This window comes from Vulpes lagopus, chromosome 2 (genome assembly GCF_018345385.1).
Source record: "Vulpes lagopus strain Blue_001 chromosome 2, ASM1834538v1, whole genome shotgun sequence".
In the NCBI taxonomy this organism is placed as follows: Eukaryota; Metazoa; Chordata; class Mammalia; order Carnivora; family Canidae; genus Vulpes; species Vulpes lagopus.
In genome coordinates this window covers 32,850,653-32,874,134 of record NC_054825.1, presented here as the reverse complement: position 1 = coordinate 32,874,134, position 23,482 = coordinate 32,850,653, and the positions used below count along the sequence as shown (strand labels likewise).

At 37.9% G+C, this 23,482-nt stretch overlaps 2 protein-coding genes across 6 annotated transcripts in view; one reads left to right on the top strand and one right to left on the bottom strand.

Annotated features, from left to right (window-relative positions):
* PLCE1 (phospholipase C epsilon 1) overlaps positions 1-3,350 on the top strand; it is a 309,225-nt gene extending 305,875 nt beyond the window's left edge. For all 5 annotated transcript variants that reach the window (XM_041739693.1, XM_041739678.1, XM_041739673.1 and 2 more), the window contains 3 exons: positions 388-603; positions 924-1,114; positions 2,618-3,350. In XM_041739693.1, the coding sequence (XP_041595627.1) occupies positions 388-603; positions 924-1,109 (402 nt within the window). In that variant the 3' untranslated portion in view covers positions 1,110-1,114; positions 2,618-3,350. The remainder of the gene's footprint in view (positions 1-387; positions 604-923; positions 1,115-2,617) is intronic.
* Positions 3,351-3,574: 224 nt separating this feature from the next.
* Positions 3,575-23,482, bottom strand: part of NOC3L (NOC3 like DNA replication regulator) — a 35,438-nt gene continuing 15,530 nt past the window's right edge. Inside the window, exons 11-22 of the mRNA XM_041739710.1 lie at positions 18,258-18,389; positions 16,447-16,527; positions 16,054-16,154; positions 13,465-13,537; positions 13,295-13,358; positions 13,141-13,212; positions 11,838-12,019; positions 10,888-11,016; positions 10,141-10,238; positions 8,690-8,774; positions 8,203-8,342; positions 3,575-3,702 (exon numbers count right to left, since the gene is read on the bottom strand). Coding sequence (XP_041595644.1) covers positions 8,214-8,342; positions 8,690-8,774; positions 10,141-10,238; positions 10,888-11,016; positions 11,838-12,019; positions 13,141-13,212; positions 13,295-13,358; positions 13,465-13,537; positions 16,054-16,154; positions 16,447-16,527; positions 18,258-18,389 — 1,146 coding nt within the window. The 3' untranslated portion in view covers positions 3,575-3,702; positions 8,203-8,213. The remainder of the gene's footprint in view (positions 3,703-8,202; positions 8,343-8,689; positions 8,775-10,140; positions 10,239-10,887; positions 11,017-11,837; positions 12,020-13,140; positions 13,213-13,294; positions 13,359-13,464; positions 13,538-16,053; positions 16,155-16,446; positions 16,528-18,257; positions 18,390-23,482) is intronic.

The following is a 23,482-nucleotide window of genomic DNA, read 5'->3' as shown; positions in this document are numbered from 1 at the left end:
GGACTCTGTCCCTCATGGTCTCTGTGACCTTCATGTCCATGAGGCTTGGTGCATGTAGCAAGTCCAGTAGAAGTCCTTACTCTGTTACTCAGTAGCTGTGCATTCTCTGGAATCTGCTTAACCTCCATACATTTAAGTTTTCTTGTCCAAAAATGGGGTAATATGTAAATCAGGGTCTGTTGTGAAGCTTCATCAGGTAACATGGGAAAGCATATTATACGCAACAACCACACAAATGTCAAATGAGGGATAGGACGATACAATCTGAAAGTTCCCCTCCTTCTCTAAAAGTTGGTGACATGTTCCCACCTTAGAGTTTCATTCGGAATGGATGCAGGTGCTGGAGATGATGTGTCAGTATCCAGTTGACCATCACTTATCTTTCAGACCTTATGCAAAGCCAAATATTCCTATAGCATCCTGAGTAACCCCAACCCGAGTGACTATGTGCTTCTGGAAGAGGTGGTGAAAGATGCTACCAAGAAGTCCTCCACCCCAAAGTCCTCCCAGCGGGTCCTTTTGGACCAAGAGTGTGTGTTTCAAGCCCAGAGCAAGTGGAAAGGTGCTGGAAAATTCATCCTCAGGCTAAAGGAGCAGGTGCAGGTAAAGTTCAAAGCTCTCTTGCTCTCTCCACAAAGGATCTGATGTTCATAACTACGTGGTAATCAAATCTGGGAACTCGTGAAATCTAGGAGAAAGTTTCAAAGTCAAGGAATATTGTTGGGAGAAAACTGGCTTTGTTTTTACTACATGAAGAGAAATGTCCTGCTGTGGTTAAGCGGTCCTGAGACGGGATTCCCACAGCACTTCTTCCCAAAGCTCTCCTGAGAGAGGAAGAAGAAAGGGCTCCATGATAGCTTGTTAGGTGATTGAGGATCCTGACTTTTACCTTATACCCATGGAAAGTTTTTTTTCCCCCACAGGCATCCCGAGAAGATAAAAGAAAAGGCATTTCTTTCGCAAGTGAATTCAAGAAGTTCACTAAATCAACTAAACAGCCCCGAGGACTCACATCTTCTCAGGTCTTGGCCTCAGAAAGTGTCCAAAACAAGGAGGAGAAGCCCACGGGCAGCTTGTCCTCCAGTGATACCACAGACTCCCGACAATAACCAAGGTTGGCATGTTTTACCCAGGTAGACTGAGTCATTGCACCATTTTGAAACAGGGGCCCATCTATACTACTGTACAAGGCAGCAGGCCCAGAGGAAGATGTCCCCTGAAGTCAGATGGGAATTGTACCAAAAAGCAGGAAAAGGGCTCTGAAGATCCATGTACTTTTAGCATTTATCATTTTAGACCACTTGTAGATAACTAAACAAAGGCCCCGAGAGGACAACAACTTGCCCAAACTACTACATCAGCCTCATTTTTGTTCAGACCTGGAACTGCCTTAATTATCTGTCACTAATACAGATATTCTTGAAGGACTGTTGTGGGTCATTCAACTCTCATGCCCTTGCATTTCTAATTTCATGCTGTCCATTTTGGGGTTTGATTTAGCCACAATGACCTCACCTTAGTCTGCCTCAATTAAAAAATAAAAATCTGGCATTCAAGATCTTATGGTTAGAAAGAAAGCAAAATTGCCTAACAGCCTCTATCTGGAAACGGCAGTAAAGTCAGCCTTTGGTTGCCTGCCCATTGCAAGGTATCTACAGAGTAAACTTTGTTCCATCTTTAAACAAATTATATGGAACCCCAACTCAAACAAAAACAAAAAACATAAGGAAACCAAGCATAGATTTTTTTTTCATTTAGTTTCTTAATGAACCCAAGGGATTAGTAAAGCTCACTCTTTACCTGTGCCATTGTAGTTCTAAAATTGAGAGACTGCTAGCATAGCGAAGGCATTGCGGCTTACACTGCAGAGCTTCGTCTGCCTTTATCACAGTCAGGAATTTCTTATATAAAATCATAGAAGCTCGCAATTAAAGAATTCATTGATACCTTTTGGCAGGACCTAATCTGATTTACACGAGCGCAAAAGAAGGCCCAATACACCGAGCCCATGTTTATAATTTAAGGAGAAAGTCCTGAATTCATGGTCCTCCATACTACAAATGCCTTCAAAACAACCCCCTCCTTCAGAGTATGAATCATGTTATGAACTCTTGTACAGATGGTGCCCTCAAAAAGGCATCCTTGTGAGGACTTTCTGTGCTCATGAGTCCAGTTTTGTGTTTTTACTGCTTTCTGAGAACATAAGGTTTCATGTTACTTACTCAGATTTTCACCCCTGAAGTTTTAAGAGTTAGCCCTCAATAATTTAGGAACTCCTGAACAATTATTTTATCTTACTCTTTTATCTGGAATAAGGCAGAGTTGAAGTAATTCCACCTTTAAGAAAAGTTGAAGTTTATTGTGATTAAATTGGATTGTGATTTTTAAAAAATCTTTCTAAAGGATGTGGTGTTCCAGGGCAGAAATAGGCTCGTGTTCCACCTCCCAGGAACATCATGTTATAACACTGTGAGTTTATGGCAAATAGTCTCTCCTTCCAAAGCAGCCACCAGACCTGTGGGTTTCTCTTGAACAACACTAAACCCGTGCTACACTGCAGATGTTTCTGCTCCTTCATTTTAAATATACTAACAGGCTTATGTATACCACTTTACAGGTGAAGATCTTTTGGTAAGAAGTTAGTCAAGAGTGAACATGATGGAAACAAATATAATTTCCTTACTTTCATTACACTTCAACTGGAAATTGATTTCTGAACTGAAGCCTTCTTCACTCATGATGTGAGGTCCATGCTGAGGTCAAGCAAAATGACACAGGGCTACCTACCAACCAGTTTCTTGATGAATACAGCAAAGAAGCCCAGGAGATTGCCATTTTACAAATGTCAACAGTTGGAACATTGCTAAGCTGCTTGTAGTAACAGACTTAGAGTAAGGGTCAGCAAACTTTGTCCATAAAGGGCCAGACAAGAAGTATTTTAGGCTTTATGGGCCATATGATCTCCGCTGCAGCTACTCAGCTTGGCTGTTAACAGTGCAAAAGCAGCCATAGACCATCTATACATGAGTGTGGCTGTGTTCCAATAAAACTATTTACAGACACTGAAATTGCAATTTCATAGGATTTTCATGTCACAAGTAATCCTCTTTGGGTTTTTTTTCAAGCATTTAAAAATGTAAAACTATTCTTAGTTCAAGAGCCATACAGAAACTGGTGGTGGGCTGGATTTAGCCCAGGGCCATGGTTTGCTGACCCAACTTAGAAAACTGGGAACAAGAGCCACAGTGGTCTGAACACAAGCAAACTAGCTTTCATCACATTCATGGCTGACAATCGGAAGCTTTGGGGCATTGCAAATGTAAATATATCCTGTAAGATTCATTAAAAAGTAAAATGTAGTTTCTATATTGTGCACCATTAGTGGACTCTTTGGCATTTCTTTTTATGTAGAGAATGATGGATTTTTTTTAAGTTTATTGCTTATGTATTCACAGATTATTCCACTTTTGGTTTTCACAGACTGAATTTAGAATGATGTATAAATTAATTATCTTCTGAGTTGTGACATCTTAACAAGAAATTTAACCATTTCTTAAAGCAAAAGTAGACTGAGTTGGTGTTCGAATTTATTTATTTTGCAAGGTTTGTACTGACACTGTACTTATGTATTTATTATACATAGCTTTCTTGATATTGCTTATGGATTAGAAGCATCAGTGGTTCTATTTGAAGACAAATCTCCTAAAAAGAAAAAATATGTGTTCTCTGAATACCTGACATGGAACAGAATTTCATGTAAAAAAAAAAAAAAAAAAAAAGCTTTAACTTTTTAACTGAAGAGCTATTGATCCAAGCCATAATTGCTATTTAAGGTAATTACCTTTAAAATCTTGCTGTATAAACTATCACATAAGCGTAAAGCATTCTTCTCATTCTTGGTATGAAGCAAATTATGACTTTTAAAATGAAATGTGTTCCTCCAAAATCTAAATTTTATCTTTCTACTGGTATTAAAATTTTTTCTTCAAATTATAAAGCACACCAAAAATCCTTTTTCTTTGGAAAGTTTTTGGGTTTTTGGTTCTGTTTGGTTTTGTTTCATTTATTTATTACCAATTATAAACGTGAATAAAACAGTCTGCAGTTCTTTGCATATTCTAAAATTGGAAGTGTTAAAAAATACACCAGACAGCTTTCACATTAATGGAAGTTCTTACTGACTCAAAGCCTTAATGCTAGCTAGAACAGCCACCATTTGCTGGTGCCAGAATTCAAGCTATTCCAGTTTGATGTGGTTTGCCCAGTGCTACAGGTTTCTCTTCAAGTCCTCAGTCTAGAAGAAATGCACAATACTGCCCCAGTTGGAAAAAATATTCCAGAAACACTCTCATGCTTCTATAAATTTGGCATTTTTTTCTGTTTTGGTTTACCGTGTACTGAAAACCGAGGTACTGGCCTCACTGGCTGGACTCTAAATGAAAACCGTGCAGAGAAACAGGCCGAGAAGCAAGACTCGTCGCTGGAGGTTTAGCCCTTGGCCTTGACACTAAGCTCCAGCCCCACCCCGCCCCACCACCATCTGTAACATAGTTGATTCCATGGCAGGACAGTCTGAAACTTCTGGGACAGAAGTGAGACTAGGTTTTACAAGTGAATGTATTCCCTATGTCGAACCCAACTTGGTTGTTCATCCCACTTAGAGGTGAAAGTACAAACTCCATTGTATCAGAGTCTTGGGGACACATTTTGCTCAAAATGTAGTGTCCACTAACATGGTGTTTGCCAAATATATGAAATTTTTATTGGTAGCTTCTCTGAACTATATAGCTATGTTGGTATACCAAATGAAAAATTATCCTTTTATTTTGAATGAATCAAATAGCCACTCAGACTGAACCAGTTACCAAGTCATACCTTCCAGACTGCTAAAAATCTGGGTAGCAAACTTTTATCAGTAAAGTTGATATGGAAGAGAACTTAAATATGCAAAGTAGGTTTATTACAAGATTTTGGAGAAAAATATGTTAACACACTTCACTAAAAACAAAGGAGCAGGAGTTCTGTTACTGCTAGGTGATACCAGCTTTACAGAATGTGTATAGCTGGTGAGAAAGGATTAGATAAGAATCCAACATGGTCTGTGACGCTGAAAGAGATTAATTTCCCCTTGATCACCTGTTCATCTGGAATTGGTTGTTTTGCAAAGTAACAGGTTGCGTGAGGTAGTTAAGGAATTGAGGGTAAGTTTGAGGGCAAATCGATAGGAAGTAACAATACTATTTGGGCAGCAAATGCCCTCTTGAGGAAATACCTCTTTTCATATCATCCTTAGCAAGTAATAGTTGCTTAGCAATTCTCCAGTTGGGGGTAGACAGGAAGTGCAACTCAGCAGAAGCGAATTTTTACTTAAATTTGCTTTCATACAAAGGTCTCCCATCTCCATGGCTCGGAAACACTGGAGGCTCACTGATGACGAGGGCCCCCTCCTGCCACACATACTCCTTTCTCAAACGCCATCTTCCCCTTCCTCTTCTCTTTCCTTCTAACTCCATAGACCTGTCCCCTCTGCCCAGATACCCACAGGCCTTGCTTAATTCTGACAAGTCACAGAGCCTGCATTCTGCCTGATAAAACCGAAGTCACTGCCACCACACCAAGAGAAGAGTAGGATTCTCCTGGCTGGGGTCTCATCTCTTACTTGGTGGAGTGAGAGGCAGCCTACAGCCTACAATTCTCTCGATGGCTGCCTCTGACCCCTTGCAGTTGCTTCTTACATGAGCAGTGAAGTGAGGGGACCCTCCAGAAAGTTACCAGAAAAGGAAGATTGCCTCTTACACAAAGTCCAGCCTTAGGTCAGCACCCCCGTGATACCGTGTGTTGTTAACAATTTGTATGTTCTTGGCCATCTCTAAGTGTCAATGTCCTAAGGGATCGGTCTTTGGTTGATGGCTAAGGATTGTGACGTGGGATGATCTAAATGTCGCTGAAATACTGAATCTCCATGATTCCCAAGTTATTCATATACATCTCTTGGATGTATAAAATCTCTAAAATAGTCTCCAGAATAGACATGCTCAAGCAGGTCTATGAAACCTTTCCTAGGTATCTGAACTTTGAAATAATTTGCTCTGACACTGAATTGGGTAAAGTTCCAGTTTTTTAAATGTTGTGTGAATGATCTTATCCCAGTCCAGGGAAGACTGAAACTGTGTCTTATACATATTACCCCCCACTTCACTTTTAAGTGCCTAGCACAGTGCTAAATACACAGTAGGTACTCGATATTTGTCTAGTTTAAAAAAAAATATTAAGGCTGTGGCGTGTTATAGCCTCAGAGTGTGTGTATGTTACTGTTAATGACTATATTTAGTTCTGAAAATGAAACTCATCAAACAGGCCATATAAGTTTATGCACAAATAGATATCATTCTCAAACCAAAAGAGTAGTTAAATACTAGATGTATAAATTAATGGTCCCACTGTGATTCTCTATATGTGTAACTAGGTTAAAAGCACAATACAAGTGTGAAATAGTTGATGAATTTCTATTTTAAAATGGATTTTTCACCTAAAGTACAGTTTCTGCTGCCAAAGTGAAAGATAAATGTATTTATATATGTTTGGTAAGTAAGTAAATGAATGAATGAATGAATGAATGAATGAATGATTTGTGATGTGTATTGGTCCCAGGGAAAGATCCTGTGACCATCCAAAAAACTATTCATAACATTTCTGGACTGTTTTATATCTGAAATGTAGGTTAAAAGCAAATATGTGTATGTTAAATCGTACATTCTCATTAAAATAATTAAGCCTAAAATCACATGTAAGAACATGCCAAAAGATTAACATGCAATGTTGAGCTGATACTCTCCATTAAGCTGGAGTAATAAAGGAACTTTCTATTTTCATTTACTTCATGAGGAAAAAAAGGGGGGGCTTTAAGCTCTAGACCAAAAGAACTGGCTTCTATAGTTTTGAAGACATAAGAGATGTATTTAGTTGGGACTGCTGTGACTTCTTTAATTCTTATGTAAGAAGAGAAGGCAAAAAAAAAGTAGCTGTTTTATTCAATTATTCACAGGAGAGGATATTTATAACCTGTTGTTACAAAAACTTACTTCATAGGCCATTCCTAGAATATGACAATAGCTTAGGTAAAATATTGCTTTTTAATTATATTCATAAGAATAGGACTTTATCTGTACAAAGAGACAAAGAAGAAGGAAGAGAAGGAAGAGGAATAGGAGAAAGAGAAGGAAAAGAGAAAAAGTCCTTCAAGAGCACCATTTATCCTTAAAAGAGAGTCAAGTCTTCAACTTGGTTTTCCCACCCAGAGTTCATCCCCCATCACCCTCCAGAGCACATCAGAAAATGCGACGAACTCCAAAGAGACTAGCATCACAAACTTTTTTTGAAAGTAACCATAATGAACACTCTCATTTTCTTACATAAGATCAAACTAGGTTACTTCTTAAAGTGTGTCATTCAGCAAGAGCCAATGAACTTGGCGTCCAATTTCAAGCTATTTTTTTTTCTCAAAAATTTTCCTGAAAATATACTCATATATAGAACTTGTCTCATTTCCATCTATAGTGTTGCAATAAAAATGTACTTATTTCATTTGAGAGAGTTTGGTTATAAAGAGTAGCTGAATGGTAAAAAAAAAAAAAAAAGCAATCTCGTGGTCTTGATTTTTCTGCACTCTATGCCCTTATTTTAATCTAGCAACTGTAATTCAATTAAGTTCACTCCAAAGATCTTTTTTAAACTATAACTTAAGATGTATATTGTTTTTTGGGTTTTTTTTTTTTTTTAGAGAGGAAGACAGAGAGCATGGAATTCGGGTAGAGGGAGAGAGAGAATCTTAAGCAGACTCCACGCCCAGCGCAGAGCCCGATGTGGGGCTCAATCTCATGACCCTGAGATCATGACCTGAGCTGAAATCCAGAGTCAGACGCTCAATCGAGCCACCCAGGCACCCTTAGATGTATATTAAATCTTAAAAAAGCAATGTCATTAAAAAACTTCAAAATATGGGAATGGAGGGCTTTCAATTCTCCTTTCTTAATTACAATTTCAGAATTAGGGCAGAACCCTGTGCTGTGCAACGGGAAATTCTCCCTCCTCTATGCATTTTCTTAGGAAGCTTCCCTTGTATAAAAAGAGAATGTCCTAAATAAACTAGTATGTCTCTGTGTGCACCTAAACAAACATAAATATACAATAAAGTCCACTGACACTTCACTCTTCTACCGTAGTGATGTTTTCAAACATTTGGTGAAATCCAGAGGCAAGTGAGTAGCTGCTTCACTGCAATGTCTTTTGATTAGTTGATTTAAATCTTCATTCAAAAATGAATCCCCTTGTAAAACTTCATTCTGAAAAAAAAAGTTAAAAGTGACTCATATTAAAAGTTCTTTGTCATAAGCAAAAGCCAAGCCATGAGCAAAACTGAAAATGGCAACAGTGGACCCTGAACCAGCACATGACACCTGATAGTGACAAGCACTGGGTCTGGACCCGGACACATCCTACATGCCTACACTGAACAGAATGGTCTCATGACCATCTCCACAGAGTCCTAATCCCACACATCCAGCCCGTCATCAATTCCTGAACATGGGGAAAAAAAAAATCTGTAATGCAATTAGGAAGTTGGAATCAGTTAATAAGACAGTTTTTATTTCATCTTTTAAAACAAAAATAATGAAAAAATCTCACACACCTTTCTTTTGGAACTTGAAGATTCAACGGGAGGATTGAATGTCATTGCAGCCATGCTGTATGTCTCAAAGAGTTCTGCAGCAGATCTATAATCACAGAAGGAATGTAAAGACATAACTCTATCTGGATATCTAGAAAATAATTAGACTGTACCCAAAGAGAAGGACTCATTATTCTAATGGGCAGCCGAGTTTAGCGCCACCTTCAGCCCAGGGCCTGATCCTGGAGACCCAGGATCGAGTCCTACGTTAGGCTCCTGCATGGAGCCTGCTTCTCCCTCTGCCTGTGTCTCTGCCTCTCTCTCTGTGTGTCTCTCTCATGAATAAATAAATAAAATCTTAAAAAAAAAAAATGCCAGAAAAGGATCATGAATAAGAAAGCTGATGGGTAATTGTTTTCTTCTTCTCCATTTAAAAAAAACAAGGCTGGAGGACAGGACATATGAGGGAAAAAAGTAAATGGCATTTAATAAGGCCAAAGTTATCTCTATTCTGCCCAGAAGGAAAAGGGTTCACAGAAAACTAGAGTTTATGCCTCATTTAGAATGAGGAAGCAGCTAACTTCTTCTGCCATGTAGAAATATACAGCTATTTTGCCAAATCTCCCAGTACTTCAAGAGAAGCTGGAACTTTTATTTTTAGGTGTATTTGTCCAATATTTAAAACATAGCAAAAAATTCAATCTTTGTTTAAACTGAAGAGGCCAGAATATCTGCTGGCCTATGGTCACTTGTCTGTGATCTCCAAATTCAAGAAACCAGGGGCTGCAAGTGAGGAGAAAAATCTACAGCAAACTATTAATTCTGAGCTGTGAGTACATTACAAGGTGTCTCTTACGTCATTTTCTTTTCCATGGAAAAAGGTCATTATTCTTTCAACTGTTTGGTACTTTTGAAATTTTTCAAAGTAAGAAGTTGAAAAGGAAACTTCTCCCAGCAGGACCCTAACTCTCAATCTGGAGCATCCAATGGAGGCTGGGGGGCAGATGCGGCCGCACTACACCAAGGGGACTGCGAGGCCCATGGAGAGAACTGTGGCCTCTCTGAGTGGCAGTGTTCCAAAGCACTTCTCTTCTCTCAGTTCTGCCCTGCTGGCTCCAGCAGGACCATCGGGAGGAGGGGACACGGGACTCTCACTGTGGCTGGACTTGTGAATCGTCACAAATACAGCATTATCTTACTAAATGTCGGGCATTTGTGTTTTCACTATTCTTTCAATTTACCTGGATGTGTGAAACTTTTTATAACCAAAAACACATTAAGTGATCATCAAAAACACACTAACAAAATCACAGTCAGCATGTTTTCTCCTTAGAACAATTCAGGAATACGAATCAAGACCAAATCTAGATCAACTGGCACTTTGTATTTCCAAACCTAGGGCTTCCTAAAGCAGACTTCTCAGAGCAAACAGTGACCAATGGCAGGCCTGACACGGCGGGGCTGGCTACTACCTCCGGCTCAACTCTGGCTTGAGCGCTGCCGAGCCTTCAGAGGGGGCTCCGGCCATCAGGTGGGCCGCAAATCTCCGCACGATGGGATGGTAATGTCTCTGAAGGACAAACAGGACAACCACATTTTGCACGTCAGTAATTTATAAAAGACCAACCACAGCAAAGATATTCTTTAATAAACACTATTTCTTAAAATCACAGATACGTATATAATTCACAGTAACCACATACTGAAAGAAAAAATACTCTTTGCTCACATGATTACATTAATCTGATGACCAAGTTACCAGTGACATAGCTTAGTCTAGCTTTTACAGTATGAAAAGAGTAATCTAAAAGCAATTTCTCTTTTAGAGTGGAAAAAGTTAGCTTACAACAGGTTTCCTGAGACATATCTGCTATGAGTCTCCCTCTATGTCCACACTCAAGGATAAGGACACAGGCCACCCTCTTGAAACTGAGAGGCAACTTGTCTCATTGGGTGGGGCCATATGCAGATCTTCTATTCTGAATAGTGTTGGGGAAAGATTTCAATAATTTTTCTAAACTTCACCCCACAAAACTACCATTTTCCACTTTCCTAGAAAATGTACCTCAACATCTTTAAGACCAAAGTGAAACGTAGACTATTAAAACAAGAATTCTACAAAAAGCCATCCCAGAACAAAATTATATTGAGGATTCTGGCAAATAACTACTTGGGGAAAAACTGAAAAACACTGCTAACAGAAAAAAGGTCATCCTTACCTGCAGTGCATGCAATTCCCAAAGCGCAGTGTTCTGAGCATTACAGTACTCGGGCTCATCCAACTCAGGAAGGAAAACCCCACTGCCCTGAGATTCGTTGTCAAGTAATAGATCTGTTTTTGGGAAAGTCTGCAAAAATACCACATAAAAAGAATTAAATTCATATTCATAAAGAATATTAGGTTCTGTATTTTCATTTCTGTTTAAATTTAATTTGAAAAAAAATTAAAATAAATTTAATTCGATTTTATGCTTATATGAAGAGCCATATGCGGGGCACCTGGCAAGCTCAGTGGGTGGAGGAGTGACTCTTGATCTTGGGGTCATGAATTCAAGCCCCACATTGAGTATGGATAGAGCCTACTTAAAAAATAAAATATTTTTTAAAAAGAGCTATGAACACATGTACTTTATAGCTGTATTTATACTGACACAAAAATGTGTTTGTCAACATTGTAACACTAAAAAAAAAGTTGAACAATAACATATATATCTTAAAAAAGCTGTGTTGTTGCCCGGGTGGCTCAGCGGTTTAGCGCCGCCTTCAGCCCAGGGTGTGATCCTGGAGACCTGAGATCAAGTCCCGCGTCAGGCTCCCTGCATGGAACCTGCTTTTCCCTCTGCCTGTGTCTCTCATGAATAAATAAATAAGATCTTTAAAAAAAAAAAAAAAAAAAAAAGTTGTCTGTGTATGTGTGCTGTATGTGTTTATATGTGAATAAAAAAAGTCTGCTGGAAGAAGAAAACTCCCCAAATGGTAAATGGTTACCTCTACAGAGTGTCAACAGGGGTAGGAATGCTTTCTTTTTGTAATTTTATATACTTCTTTTCTCTCTGGATTTTGCCATTATCACAGTAATAACACAAATAGGGAAAAAAAGATGCGAACAAGACAGCACTGTTATATTATATACCAGAACTGAGCTATACTCCTTTGTATCATTACTTACGTGCATTAATATTCTATTAGTTGCTAAAATGCCAATGCTTGAATTTGGAAGAACGTGAAGAGCAAGGGTACAAAGACGCTTGATGAAGGCAAGGGCTCTCTGCTGAGAAACCTGCTTTCTGCGCTTAGTTAGCATGACATCAAGGCACTGTAGTACAATCTCAACATCTTCATTGGTAGCACCTAAAACAGCGGATATACCCTTCAGGGCTGTTCTCATTGCCTTTTGTTTTTTTTTTTAATTCAATTAGCAACATATCATTAGTTTCAGATACAGAACTCAATAATTCATTGGTTGCATGTAACACCCAATGCTCATCACATCACATGCCCTCCTTAATGCCCATCACCCAATTACCCCATTCCATCCCGCACATTCCCTCCAGCAACCCTCAGTTTGTTTCCTATAGTTAAGAGTCTCTCATGGTTTGTCTCCCTGATTTCTTTCCATTCCATTTTCCCCTCCTTCCCCTATGATCCTCTGCTTTGTTTCTTAAATTCCACATGAGTGAGGGATGCCTGAGTGGTTCAGTGGTTGAGCGTCTGCCTTTGGCCCAGGGCATGATCCTGGGGTCCTGGGATCAAGTCCCACATCGGGATCCTGCATGGAACCTGCTTCTCTCTCTTCCTGTGTCTCTGCCTCTCTTTCTGTGTCTCTCTCATGAATAAATAAAAATCTTAAAAAAAAAAAAAAAACTCTTATATGAGTGAAACCATATAACTGTCTTTCTCTTATTGACAATTCTAAGCATAATACCCTCCAGTTACATCCACATCAGTATAAACAGTAGGTAATCAACCTTTCTGATGGCTGAGTAGTATTCCATTGTATATATAACCACATCTTTTTTTATCCATTCATCTGGCAATGGACACCTCAGCTCTTTCCAGTTTGGCTATTGTGCATATTACTGCTATAAACACTGGGTTGCAGGTGCCCCTTTGGATCACTACCTTTGTACTTTGGGGGTAATACGTAGTTTTATTACTTTTCCATTACATAACTTCACTGCACTCCAGATAAACCCAAACTGAACTGTCATACCTGTCCCAAATCATTTCCCTAACCAATGAGGTAGTGCTATACTACTCATGAGACAGAGAGGGTTGTACTACAGCTCCAGTCAATTCCAGAAATTCTCTCCAACTCTTATGAAACATTAAATATAGATGTGTGGTCCTCAGAGGCCAACATTTTAACACACCAATTCTGATTTCTCATTTTTCATTGACTGTTATACCAGTCACAAGATATTCTTAAAAGATAAGTATTTATTAAAAACACATTATCAAAATGTACATACCTGCATGTAACTTAAACAGTGTTTTATATAGATGTGTATAGAATTTCATCGGATCAATATTCAGAACATCACCTTTGAAATTACAACAAACAATTAGGTATGTTACAGCCTCCACAGGTAAAGCAAACAAAACTTGATTAAGAAAATATCTTACCTTGCCCAGAAAGAATATGAAAAGCAGTCTGTACACAGTGAAGGCTTTCTCGGTAGCTTAGGTCCTTCAAAAAAAAAAAAAAAAAGAGAGAGAGAGAGAGAGAAAAGGACATTAAGGATAATAATCAGCATTTGTATCTTAAAAAGTAATTCATTAATAGAGTTACTTACACCAGACTCAATGAGAGTATGAAGTACTACTAATAAATCATCAAAAAACTCCACATTTATAAGGTGAGCAAACCTAGAATCAAACAGATTCTAGTTAATCGGTGACCTAAAAGCAGAAATAAAACAGCTAGGAGTTAAATTTGACTTTAAAGGCATATTTGTAATATTCCTTATTTCAATGTTAGTTCCAATGGAGATACTGGTAATTATTGATACTTCTTATTAATTGAAAATGGCCTTTATGACAATTCATCCACAGCTGGACACTATACTCTATGCTCAGCAGGAATATATAAGAGGCACTAAATAAACTGAAAATATTTCAGGAATATTTCTGCCCTACAAAACAAGTTCTTAAAAATGAACAATGCCCCAAGGAAAGTTTATCAGCTACCGAGCTGTTCTAACTCATAAAAGGGCCAAAAGCATCAGCTTCCGGGAAAACGAGAAGTAGGAAAAGGGAAAGGAGGAGAGACTTTTACAGGAATACAGAAAAAATATTTACTAAAGCTTTAAAAATAAAACGGAAAGAATATTGGACATACAGTCTAATTCAAGTTCTGCAATTACTTGCCTATGTGATCCTTTTCAGTCCTGGGCCACTGTTTCTAGGAATAATTGAAATCACTCAGTAGAGTTATAGGAAGAATAATCTGATCTACTAAAGGTAAGAGTACTTTGTAGAGTATAAAATACTAGGCATTGAAGTACTTAAAGATTTTTTAATATTAGTGCAAGAGCCTTTGACACTATGTAAATCTCAGAACAAGAAAAAATCTTTTTTTTTTTTTTTTAATTTTTATTTATTTATGATAGTCACACACAGAGAGAGAGAGAGGCAGGGACATAGGCAGAGGGAGAAGCAGGCTCCATGCACCGGGAGCCTGATGTGGGATTCGATCCCGGGTCTCCAGGATCGCGCCCTGGGCCAAAGGCAAGCGCCAAACCACTGTGCCACCCAGGGATCCCAAGAAAAAATCTTAAAAGTGATATATTCTCCATGTACCAGTATGGCTTTTTTGTGAAGCAACTGGGCAGTATTTATCAAAATTTTAAAAGAGCAGACCCTCTGACCTGCCAACAATATATGCACACAAGCGCATGAAGATATTTGCAGTGCAGCACAGAGCACAGGCCAAATAAAAGTATTATTGATCCATAAAATGGAATATCCCAAATGTTAAAAAAAAAAAAAAAGCGGACATAATCATGCCAACATGAAAAGTTACCCAAAGTAACCATTTTATCAACAAGGAAAATACAAAGTACAGAACAGCATACAGAGCATGATTCCACCTGTGTGACAAAAAGACAGACAGACTCATGTACATATCTAGGAGTAGAATTTGTCATTTTTAATTTTATATTCTTTTGAACCATCTGAATTTTTAAAGTAAGAATGTATAATTAAAAACTTTTTTAAATAAAGGAATTGGTCATTGAAAAACAAACAGTAAGTCCTATCCAATGTAGGAATAATCCCTTGTCTGACCAACCTCTTGTCAAATCTTTTCAGTAACAAGGCCCAATTACTTTCTTTTTTTTATTTTAGTTATTTATTCATGAGAGACATACAGAGAGACGCAGAGACATAGGTAGAGGGAGAAGCAGGCTCCATGCAGGGTGCTCAATGCGAGACTCGATCCTGGAACTCCGGGATCACACCCTGAGCCAAAGGCAGACACTCAACCGCTGACCCATGCAGGTGTCCCAGCCAAATTACTTTAAAATCCCATTGCCAAACAGCTACAATCATTAGGAAGAAATTTCTTATACTAAACAGAACTTGCCTTTTCTCTCTTCCAACCATATGTCCTATTTCTAAAGCTGTGCTATCCAACAATGACAGGTACTAGCACTTGCAGCTATTAGGCATTTAAAATGGGGCTAGTCCAACTGAGATACCCTGTCAGTGTGAAATATTCTCATCAGTTTTTATGAAAAAAAGAACATCAAATATCTCAATAAGTACTGACTGTACATCAAAATATTTTAGATAAACTGAGTTTAATATATTAAAATACATTAAAATTAATTGCACGAGTTTTTTTTTTTACCTTTTTAATGTGGATAACAGAAAACTTTAAATTCCGTAAGTGGTTTACAATATAGTTCCACTGCACTACCCTACAGGATACTACCTCAAATACCACAACCACCATTATTCTAGCTCACTATACCACCCCAACAGGCCCAGAACACACTGAAAGATTTCTCTTTACAAAAGAAAAGACTGCACAGGACTCGAGAAATGATGTGCAAGCAGGATTAGAAGACTCAGGAGTCGCCTACATGGACCACACAAGAGTCTAACAGTGGGTCAGACCACAGTGCAGACAAAACAGTCTGAGACGAACCTCTGCGACCTAAAACATAGTCAGCAGAAGGAGTTACTGAAGGAGATTTAAAAAAGAAAAGATTTGAGATGAGAAAACTAAAAAGCGTTATGAAGAGTTTCGAGGAAAGGCTGGTGACAAACAGAAATGGAAAAGGACACGGGGTCAGCATGAGTGAACCTTCGTTAAGAGTCATGGGGTTTTTTATTTATTTGGAAAGAGTCTAAAAGGCATCAACCTACACAGCCCTTACTTGGCAAGGCCTTCTAGAACTGCTGGCAGGAGAGGTGACCTCTGGGCCTTCTTCAATATTCTGAAGTAGGTTACAAACACAATATTCAGAGTCTCCGTGTGCTGGCAGAAGAAACAGACAAAATGACTTGTGAGTATAACCCCGTCTCCTTTCTTCCGAGTTTCCACAACAAGGATGGTGAAAACTCAACCTTCTGTCCCCTCCCCACCTTCTCCACAATCCAACAGAACAGGATGAAGCTATGTGCCCTGTGATGTCACGAGACCAGCAATGATCACATCAAAGCCTTGGGACTTAAACCCAGATTCTACAACCACAAGTTGCAACAATAACCTCTAGTTAAAACCCTTTCATAAAACATTTTAAAAGCGTGAGAGAATGTGAACTGCCTACCAGTTTAAGTTTTCTCTCTGTGCTCTCTGAAGCTTCTGCCTCCAGAAGCTCTCGCTCTAGTTTCTCTTCTGCTTTCTTCCACTGTAAAGAGACAGGGAAAAGGAGAGTAAGAGCATGCAGCACTGAGTGAAAATGCACGCTTCAGAGGCAGAATACTATGTATCCCGAAACACACACCACAAATGTCTGTGAATACAAACACAAGTCAAAAGTACACAGACCTGGAGAGGTGGCTAACCCCAACCACAGAGAGGACAGCGCTGCCTCCAGGGAGGATGGTGAGAACAAGACTGGGGAGAGGGACACGGGGACTCTAACTCTATTGCCAATGGTTTCTTCTCATGAATGGAACTGAAGGAAGTCTACAAATATCTGCTCCTGGTGAAAGGTACATACGTGGGATACTTATTCTCTGGAGTTTTCTCTAATTTAAGTTTTTTCAAAAGGAAAAAAAAAAGGAACACATGGAGCCCAGAAATAATCCTTATTGTTAAATCATCTATACCATGGAAATTAGTCATCAACAATACTTCCTTAACGCGTTTATATACAATGCATAAAACCAGATACTAGAGAGAAATTCAACAAAGTAATCAGTTTTTCCACATCCTTATGCTGTATGAGCAGCAAATAAACAGTTACTCAGCTGCCTGACATGCAGGGACAAACTGAGAAAGAGTTTCCTGCCCTCATGCAAGTTAAAGAGCTGCCATGTTCTTAGAAGGTCCTCTGTTTCCACACCACAGCTATGTACATGCTGTTTCTAACAGGGATATCCCAATCTATTTTAGGATATTGGGTATATTAGGATACCCAATCTATAAATAATTAAAATATTTACCTTCATTTGTTTCCAATCATTAAGTCTACTTTGGTATTTCTGTCCCCTTTTCAAAATTTGTTAGATACATTCAAAGATGGATATCCCTGAAAATTTTTTGTTTTGTTTTTATAAGCAATTTGATAACCCTAATTAACTACTTAGAAATGTTCTGAGAATAACAATGCTGGTGGTAGTCATTAATGTTTATAAAGCATGCCCAGGGTCACGCACTTACTAAATGCTTTACCTACATCATCTTATTAAAATGCACAGTGACCCACAAGGTATGTGCTGTTACTAGCTCCATTTCTCAAAATTAAAAAATGTTACCAAAGTTTCATACTAAATAAACAAGGGCTGGAATTTCAACCTAGGTTTCAAATAAAAGCCAAAACAGAAACATTAACAAAAACCTACTTTGTTGCCAACTTTACATGACTATCGCCTTCCTGTTAAGGAAGGGATCTCAGAATCACAATGAATCTAAGACAATCTGAAGAGCCAAAAAAAAAAAAAAAAAAAAAAAAAAAAAGCCAGCACTTCAAAGAAATTTTTTCATTGTTCTTTTTGCCAATGAATTGTCAGTTTAATTAAGTTAATAAAGCACTTCTTTGCAATAACTGGGAAAAATAAAATTTTCTAAATATCAGGTTTTGACATATTTGTATTTATGATTTAAATATCTATGCCTGGGGCAACCCGGGTGGCTCGGCGGCGCTAAACCGCCGTCTGCCCAGGGCCTGATCCTGGGGTCCCGGATCAAGTCCCACGTTGGGCTCCCTGCATGGAGCCTGCTTCTCCCTCTGCCTGTATCTCTGCCTCTCTCTCTGTGTGTCTCTCATGAATAAATAAAAATCTTTAAAAAAAAAACTATAAAAAATAAATATTAAAAATAAATATCTCTGCCTGTGCCTATACTATGATTTTTTTATTTTTTTATACTATGGTTTTAATTTCAAGTCAAACAAAAAAAGGAAATCAACCAAACCTTTCTCTGCATTCTTGATAGAGTTTTTCTCTTTTCCTTGAAAGTCATGAACTTTTTTGGTTTATTAATGTCCTCTGTATCTTTTTTCACTTCTAATTCCTTGATTCTTAAGCACAAGAATGTCTTTAACATCTAATATGAAGAAAACACAATAAAGAGCTTAATATTCATATTTCCCTCAAAATCTTTACACAGAAAAAGCATTCAAAAAGGTTTTTCCTTCCTTTGTACCAAAACAAACAAAAACACCTTTGACACATCTTTTATCACCTTTCACACAACGCTAAACATATCTTATTGCTAAACATATTTGGTGATCTGTGTCTAGAAAAGAATACTAGTATTTGGCTAGATACACATAATGTTATTTTGCAGTGTAATGAGTATAAGGACGAGATAACACATTACCTGGCATCGGTAGATAGAATTACAAAGAGCGGACAGGCCAGAAAAAGGTTTGGACCAGTATGGGAGGAGAGGATGTAAATCAGATATTTCTAAACCAGCTTTAATTTACCAAACCAGCCTCTATTTTGCAGTTAGGAGTTCTAATTTTCATCTTTTTCCCCCCAATTAAAAAAAAAAAAAACCACGTAGACCAATGTTGTTAACTTTAAGTTATTCATCTCCAACTTCACCAAGAAACCAAGTTTCTGGTTCACTAGGTCTAGAGTAGGGCCCCGTAATTTGTATTTCTAATTCCCAGCTGATGGTGGTCCAGGAACACAATGAAACTACTGCCTTCAGCCGTTCAAAAAATCCAGAAACTAATTTAGAAACTGGTGTTTTGTGTAAAACAGCAATCACCCAAACACAAAGACAAAAGGGGTTCAAATCCTAATTTTCTCTGGAAGAAACCATTCTACTGACCTCCTTCAGTCACAGCAGCATTCTTGGAAAAAAACACGTGAGAACTAAAGGTTTGTGTTATTTTGATGCTCCATTATGTATATTTGGGAGAGATTGGAATATTTCAGTTTACAGGGCTTAAAGCACAGAATGGAAACAAGAATTAAAAGCAGAACAGCAAACAGGAAGTCTGCTAGGTACCAGAAAGGGCAATATGAGTATTCTGTAGGTATTCTATGTGCTCATAAGCTATCATGCACCAAATAAAAAAATAACTCCAGATTAAAGACGGTCAACTAATCTTTGGCAAGGGCACCAAGAATACAATGCAGAAAAGACAGTCTCTTCAAATAAATGGTGCTGGGAAAACTGGGTATCCACATGCAAAAGAATGAAACTGGACCTTCTGTTACACCACTCAAAAAATTAAAGTGAAATGGATTAAAGACATAAATATAAGACCCGAAACCATAAAACTCCTAGAACAACACATACAGAAAAAGCTCCTTGGCACTGGTCTTAGCAATGATTTTTTGGATAGGACACCAAAAAGCACAAGCAACAAAAGCAAAAATAAACAAATGGGACTGGGACACCTGGGTGGCTCAGTCAGTTAAGCGTCTACCGTTGGCTCAGGTCATGATCCCAGGATCCTGGGATCCACTCTTGCATTGGGCTCCCTGCTCAGCGGAGTCTGCTTCTCTCTGCCCCTCCCCCTGCTGTGCTCCTTCTCTCTCTAAAATAAAATCTTTAATAAATAAATAAACAAGTGGGACTACAATAAACTAAACAGTTCCTGCACAGCAAAGGAAACCATCAACAAAATAAAAAGACAACTACTAAATGGGAGAAAATATTTGCAAGCCACATATCTAAGATAATATCCAAAATATATGAGGAACTCCTACAACTCAATGGCAAAAAACAAATAACCTGATTCAAAAAATGAGCAAAAGACCTGAATAGACATTTTTCAAAAAAAGACATACAACAAATGGGCAGTAGATGTACAAAACAGTGTTCATTCAATAGCACTAATCATCAGGGAAATGTAAACCAAAACTACAATGAAAAGTCAACTCACACCTGTTAGAATGGCTGTTATCAAAAAGATAATAGGGGCGCCTTGCTGACTCATTCAGAGGAGACTGCAACTCTTGATTTTGGGGTCATGAGTTCGAGCACAACACTGGGTGTAGAGATTACTTAAATAAATAAATATACTTTTAAAAAAAAGTTAAGAGAAAACAACTATTAGGATATGAAGAAAAGGAAACTCTTGTATGCTGCTAGTAGGAATGCAAACTGGTACAGCTATGGAAAACAGCATAGAAACTTCAGAAAATTAAAACAGAATTATCATATGATCTAGTAGTCCCACTTTTCTGGGTATATATCCTAAGGAAATGAAATCAGTATCTCAAAGAAATATGTGCACTCCCACGTTCATTGCAGCATTATTCACAATACAAAGATATGGAAACAGCCTATGTATCCATTATCAATGAATAGAGAACCTGTGCTATATACATACAATGGAATATTATTCAGCCACTAAAAAAGGATCCTACCATCTGTGATCAGAAATGAACCCAGAGGACATCCTAAGTGTAATAAGCTAAAGAGAGAAAACAAATACTGTACAATCTCACTTACATGGGGAATCCTAAAAAGTCAGATGTATACTAAAACACTGGCTGCTGGGGGATGTGGGAAATATCATAAATATCAGTCAAAGGATACAAACTTTCAGTTATAAGATAATTAAGCTCTGGGGGTTCTAATTTATAGCACAATAATTAGTTAATAAAATTGTATTGTATAATCTGAAATATGCTAAGAGTAAATCTTTAGGATTCTCACCACAGAAAAAAAGTGAGAGGTGATAGATTTGTGATAGAGAGGTGATAATTTGACTGTGGTAATCATTTCACAATGTGTATGTGTGTGTGTATATATATAATCATGTTGTATAAATTTAAAACACATTGTACAGCCTAAATATAAACAAAAAAAAAAAAAACCCAACACATTAAAGAATATACTTTATATTCTAACATCACTAAAATTGTTTCCCTCTGCGCAAGTTTCACATATAAGCCTTATTATCTGATCACTCTACAGTTCTCACTAACGACGCTAAGTATTTTCTCTCTAAGCCCAATATTTTTAACATTAGCTGTCCTATTGAAATTATCAGCTTTAAGGAACGAAAGAGAATTAATAGCAAACAAAGACTTGAAATTAGGAAATAAAACCGTAGAAAACATCAGCTTCACAATTAAAACTACAGGACTAGGGCCCATGTGGGGCCTTCCCCTTGTGGGGATGGTGTTTCTTTTTCTTCCTTTTCTTTCTTTCTTTCTTTCTTTCTTTCTTTCTTTCTTTCTTTCTTTCTTTCTTTTTTTTAAAGATAAAACGTTCAGAGCCACAAAAAATAAAAAAATAAAAAAAATAAAACTACAGAACTAAAAATGAAATTCATAAAAATATGTAAGACCCAAATGAAGACAATTATAAAATTTCACTTAAGAACATAAATGAAGGCTTAAATAATGGCAAGATACATATTCTCTTTTTGTTTTTTGTTTTTTTAAGATACATATTCTCAAATAGAAAAAAGTCAATTCTGGGGCACCTGGGTAGCTCAGTTCGTTAAGCATCTGCCTTCGGCTCAGTTCATGATCTCAGGGTCCTGGGATGGAGCCGCACTCTGGGCTCCCTGCTCAGTGGGGAATCTGCTTCTCCCTCTCCTTCTGCCCCTTCCCTGCTTCTGCTCTTTCTCTCATTATCTCTCAAAAAAATAAAATCTTAAAAAAAAAAAAGAAAAAAGTCAATTCTGTAAATAATTCTCCCAATCTAATCTATAGTTTGAATCAATTCCAATCAGAATCTCTATGTGAACTATTTTGAGAGGACAAATCAAAAAATCTCATTCTAAATTCCATCTGAAGTAATATATAAAAAGTAATTTAAAATATTTTGGAGGAAAAAAAGGGGGCCAATGCCTTTTATCAGTAATGCCCATTTTGATCAGTACCATCCTACCAAGTATACTATATAGATGTACTATACTACACATTATAGATATACAGCTACAGTTATTATTTTTTTTAATAAGAAGTTTTTTTAAATATTTTTTAATTTTTTTTTATTTATTTATGATAGTCACACAGAGAGAGAGAGGCAGAGACATAGGCAGAGGGAGAAGCAGGCTCCACGCACTGGGAGCCCGACGTGGGACTCGATCCCGGGTCTCCAGGATCGCGCCCTGGGCCAAAGGCAGGCGCCAAACCACTGCGCCACCCAGGGATCCCCAGCTACAGTTATTAAAAATAGTGTATTACTGGGACGCCTTGGTGGCTCAGTGGTTGAGAACCTGCCTTTGGCTCAGGGCATGATACTGGGGTACGGGAGCAAGTGCCACACTGGGCTCCTTGTGGGGAGCCTCCTTCTCACTCTGCCTCTCCCTCCCTCTCTCTCTCTCTTTCTCTTTCATGAATAAATAAACATCTTTTAAAAAATAGTGTATTACTTACAGGGGATTAACTGATTCAACAGAACAGAAAGAGTTCAAAATAAAATTCTGTGTAGGGATTTAAAATAAAATAAAGGCAGCATTTTAAATCAGCAGCAAAATGAAAATGGTATTGGAGTAACTGGCTATCCATTTCATTTTTTTTCCTTTTTTTTTTTTAAAGATTTTATTTATTTATTCATGAGATAGACAGAGAGAGGAAGAGAGAAGCAAAGACACAGGCAGAGGGAGAAGCAGGCTCCATGAAGGGAGCCCGACGTAGGACTCGATCCAGGGACTCCAGGATCATGCCCTGGGCCGAAGGCAGGCGCTAAACCACTGAGCCACCCAGGGATCCCGGCTATCCATTTCAAAAAGTATATGCATATACAAAGTATATGCAATTATACCATAAACACACACAAAAAGTCAAATAGATTATTCAAAAATGAAAAATGAACATTCTTCTAGAAGGAGAAAATCTATAATCCTAGGATTAAAGAAGTCCTTCCATGAATGACAAAAAATATAATCTCATATAGAAAGGGGGAAAAAATTACAGTCAATTAAAATGTAAAACTTTGGGATCCCTGGGTGGCACAGCGGTTTGGCGTCTGCCTTTGGCCCAGGGCGCGATCCTAGAGACCCGGGATCGAATCCCACGTCGGGCTCCCGGTGCGTGGAGCCTGCTTCTCCCTCTGCCTGTGTCTCTGCCTCCCTCTCTCTCTCTCTCTCTGTGTGACTATCATAAATAAAAATTTTCTTAAAAAGTAAATAAATAAATAAATAAAATAAAATGTAAAACTTCTTTAAGACAAAAAAAACAATACAAAATTAAATGGTAGAGCAACAAACAAAT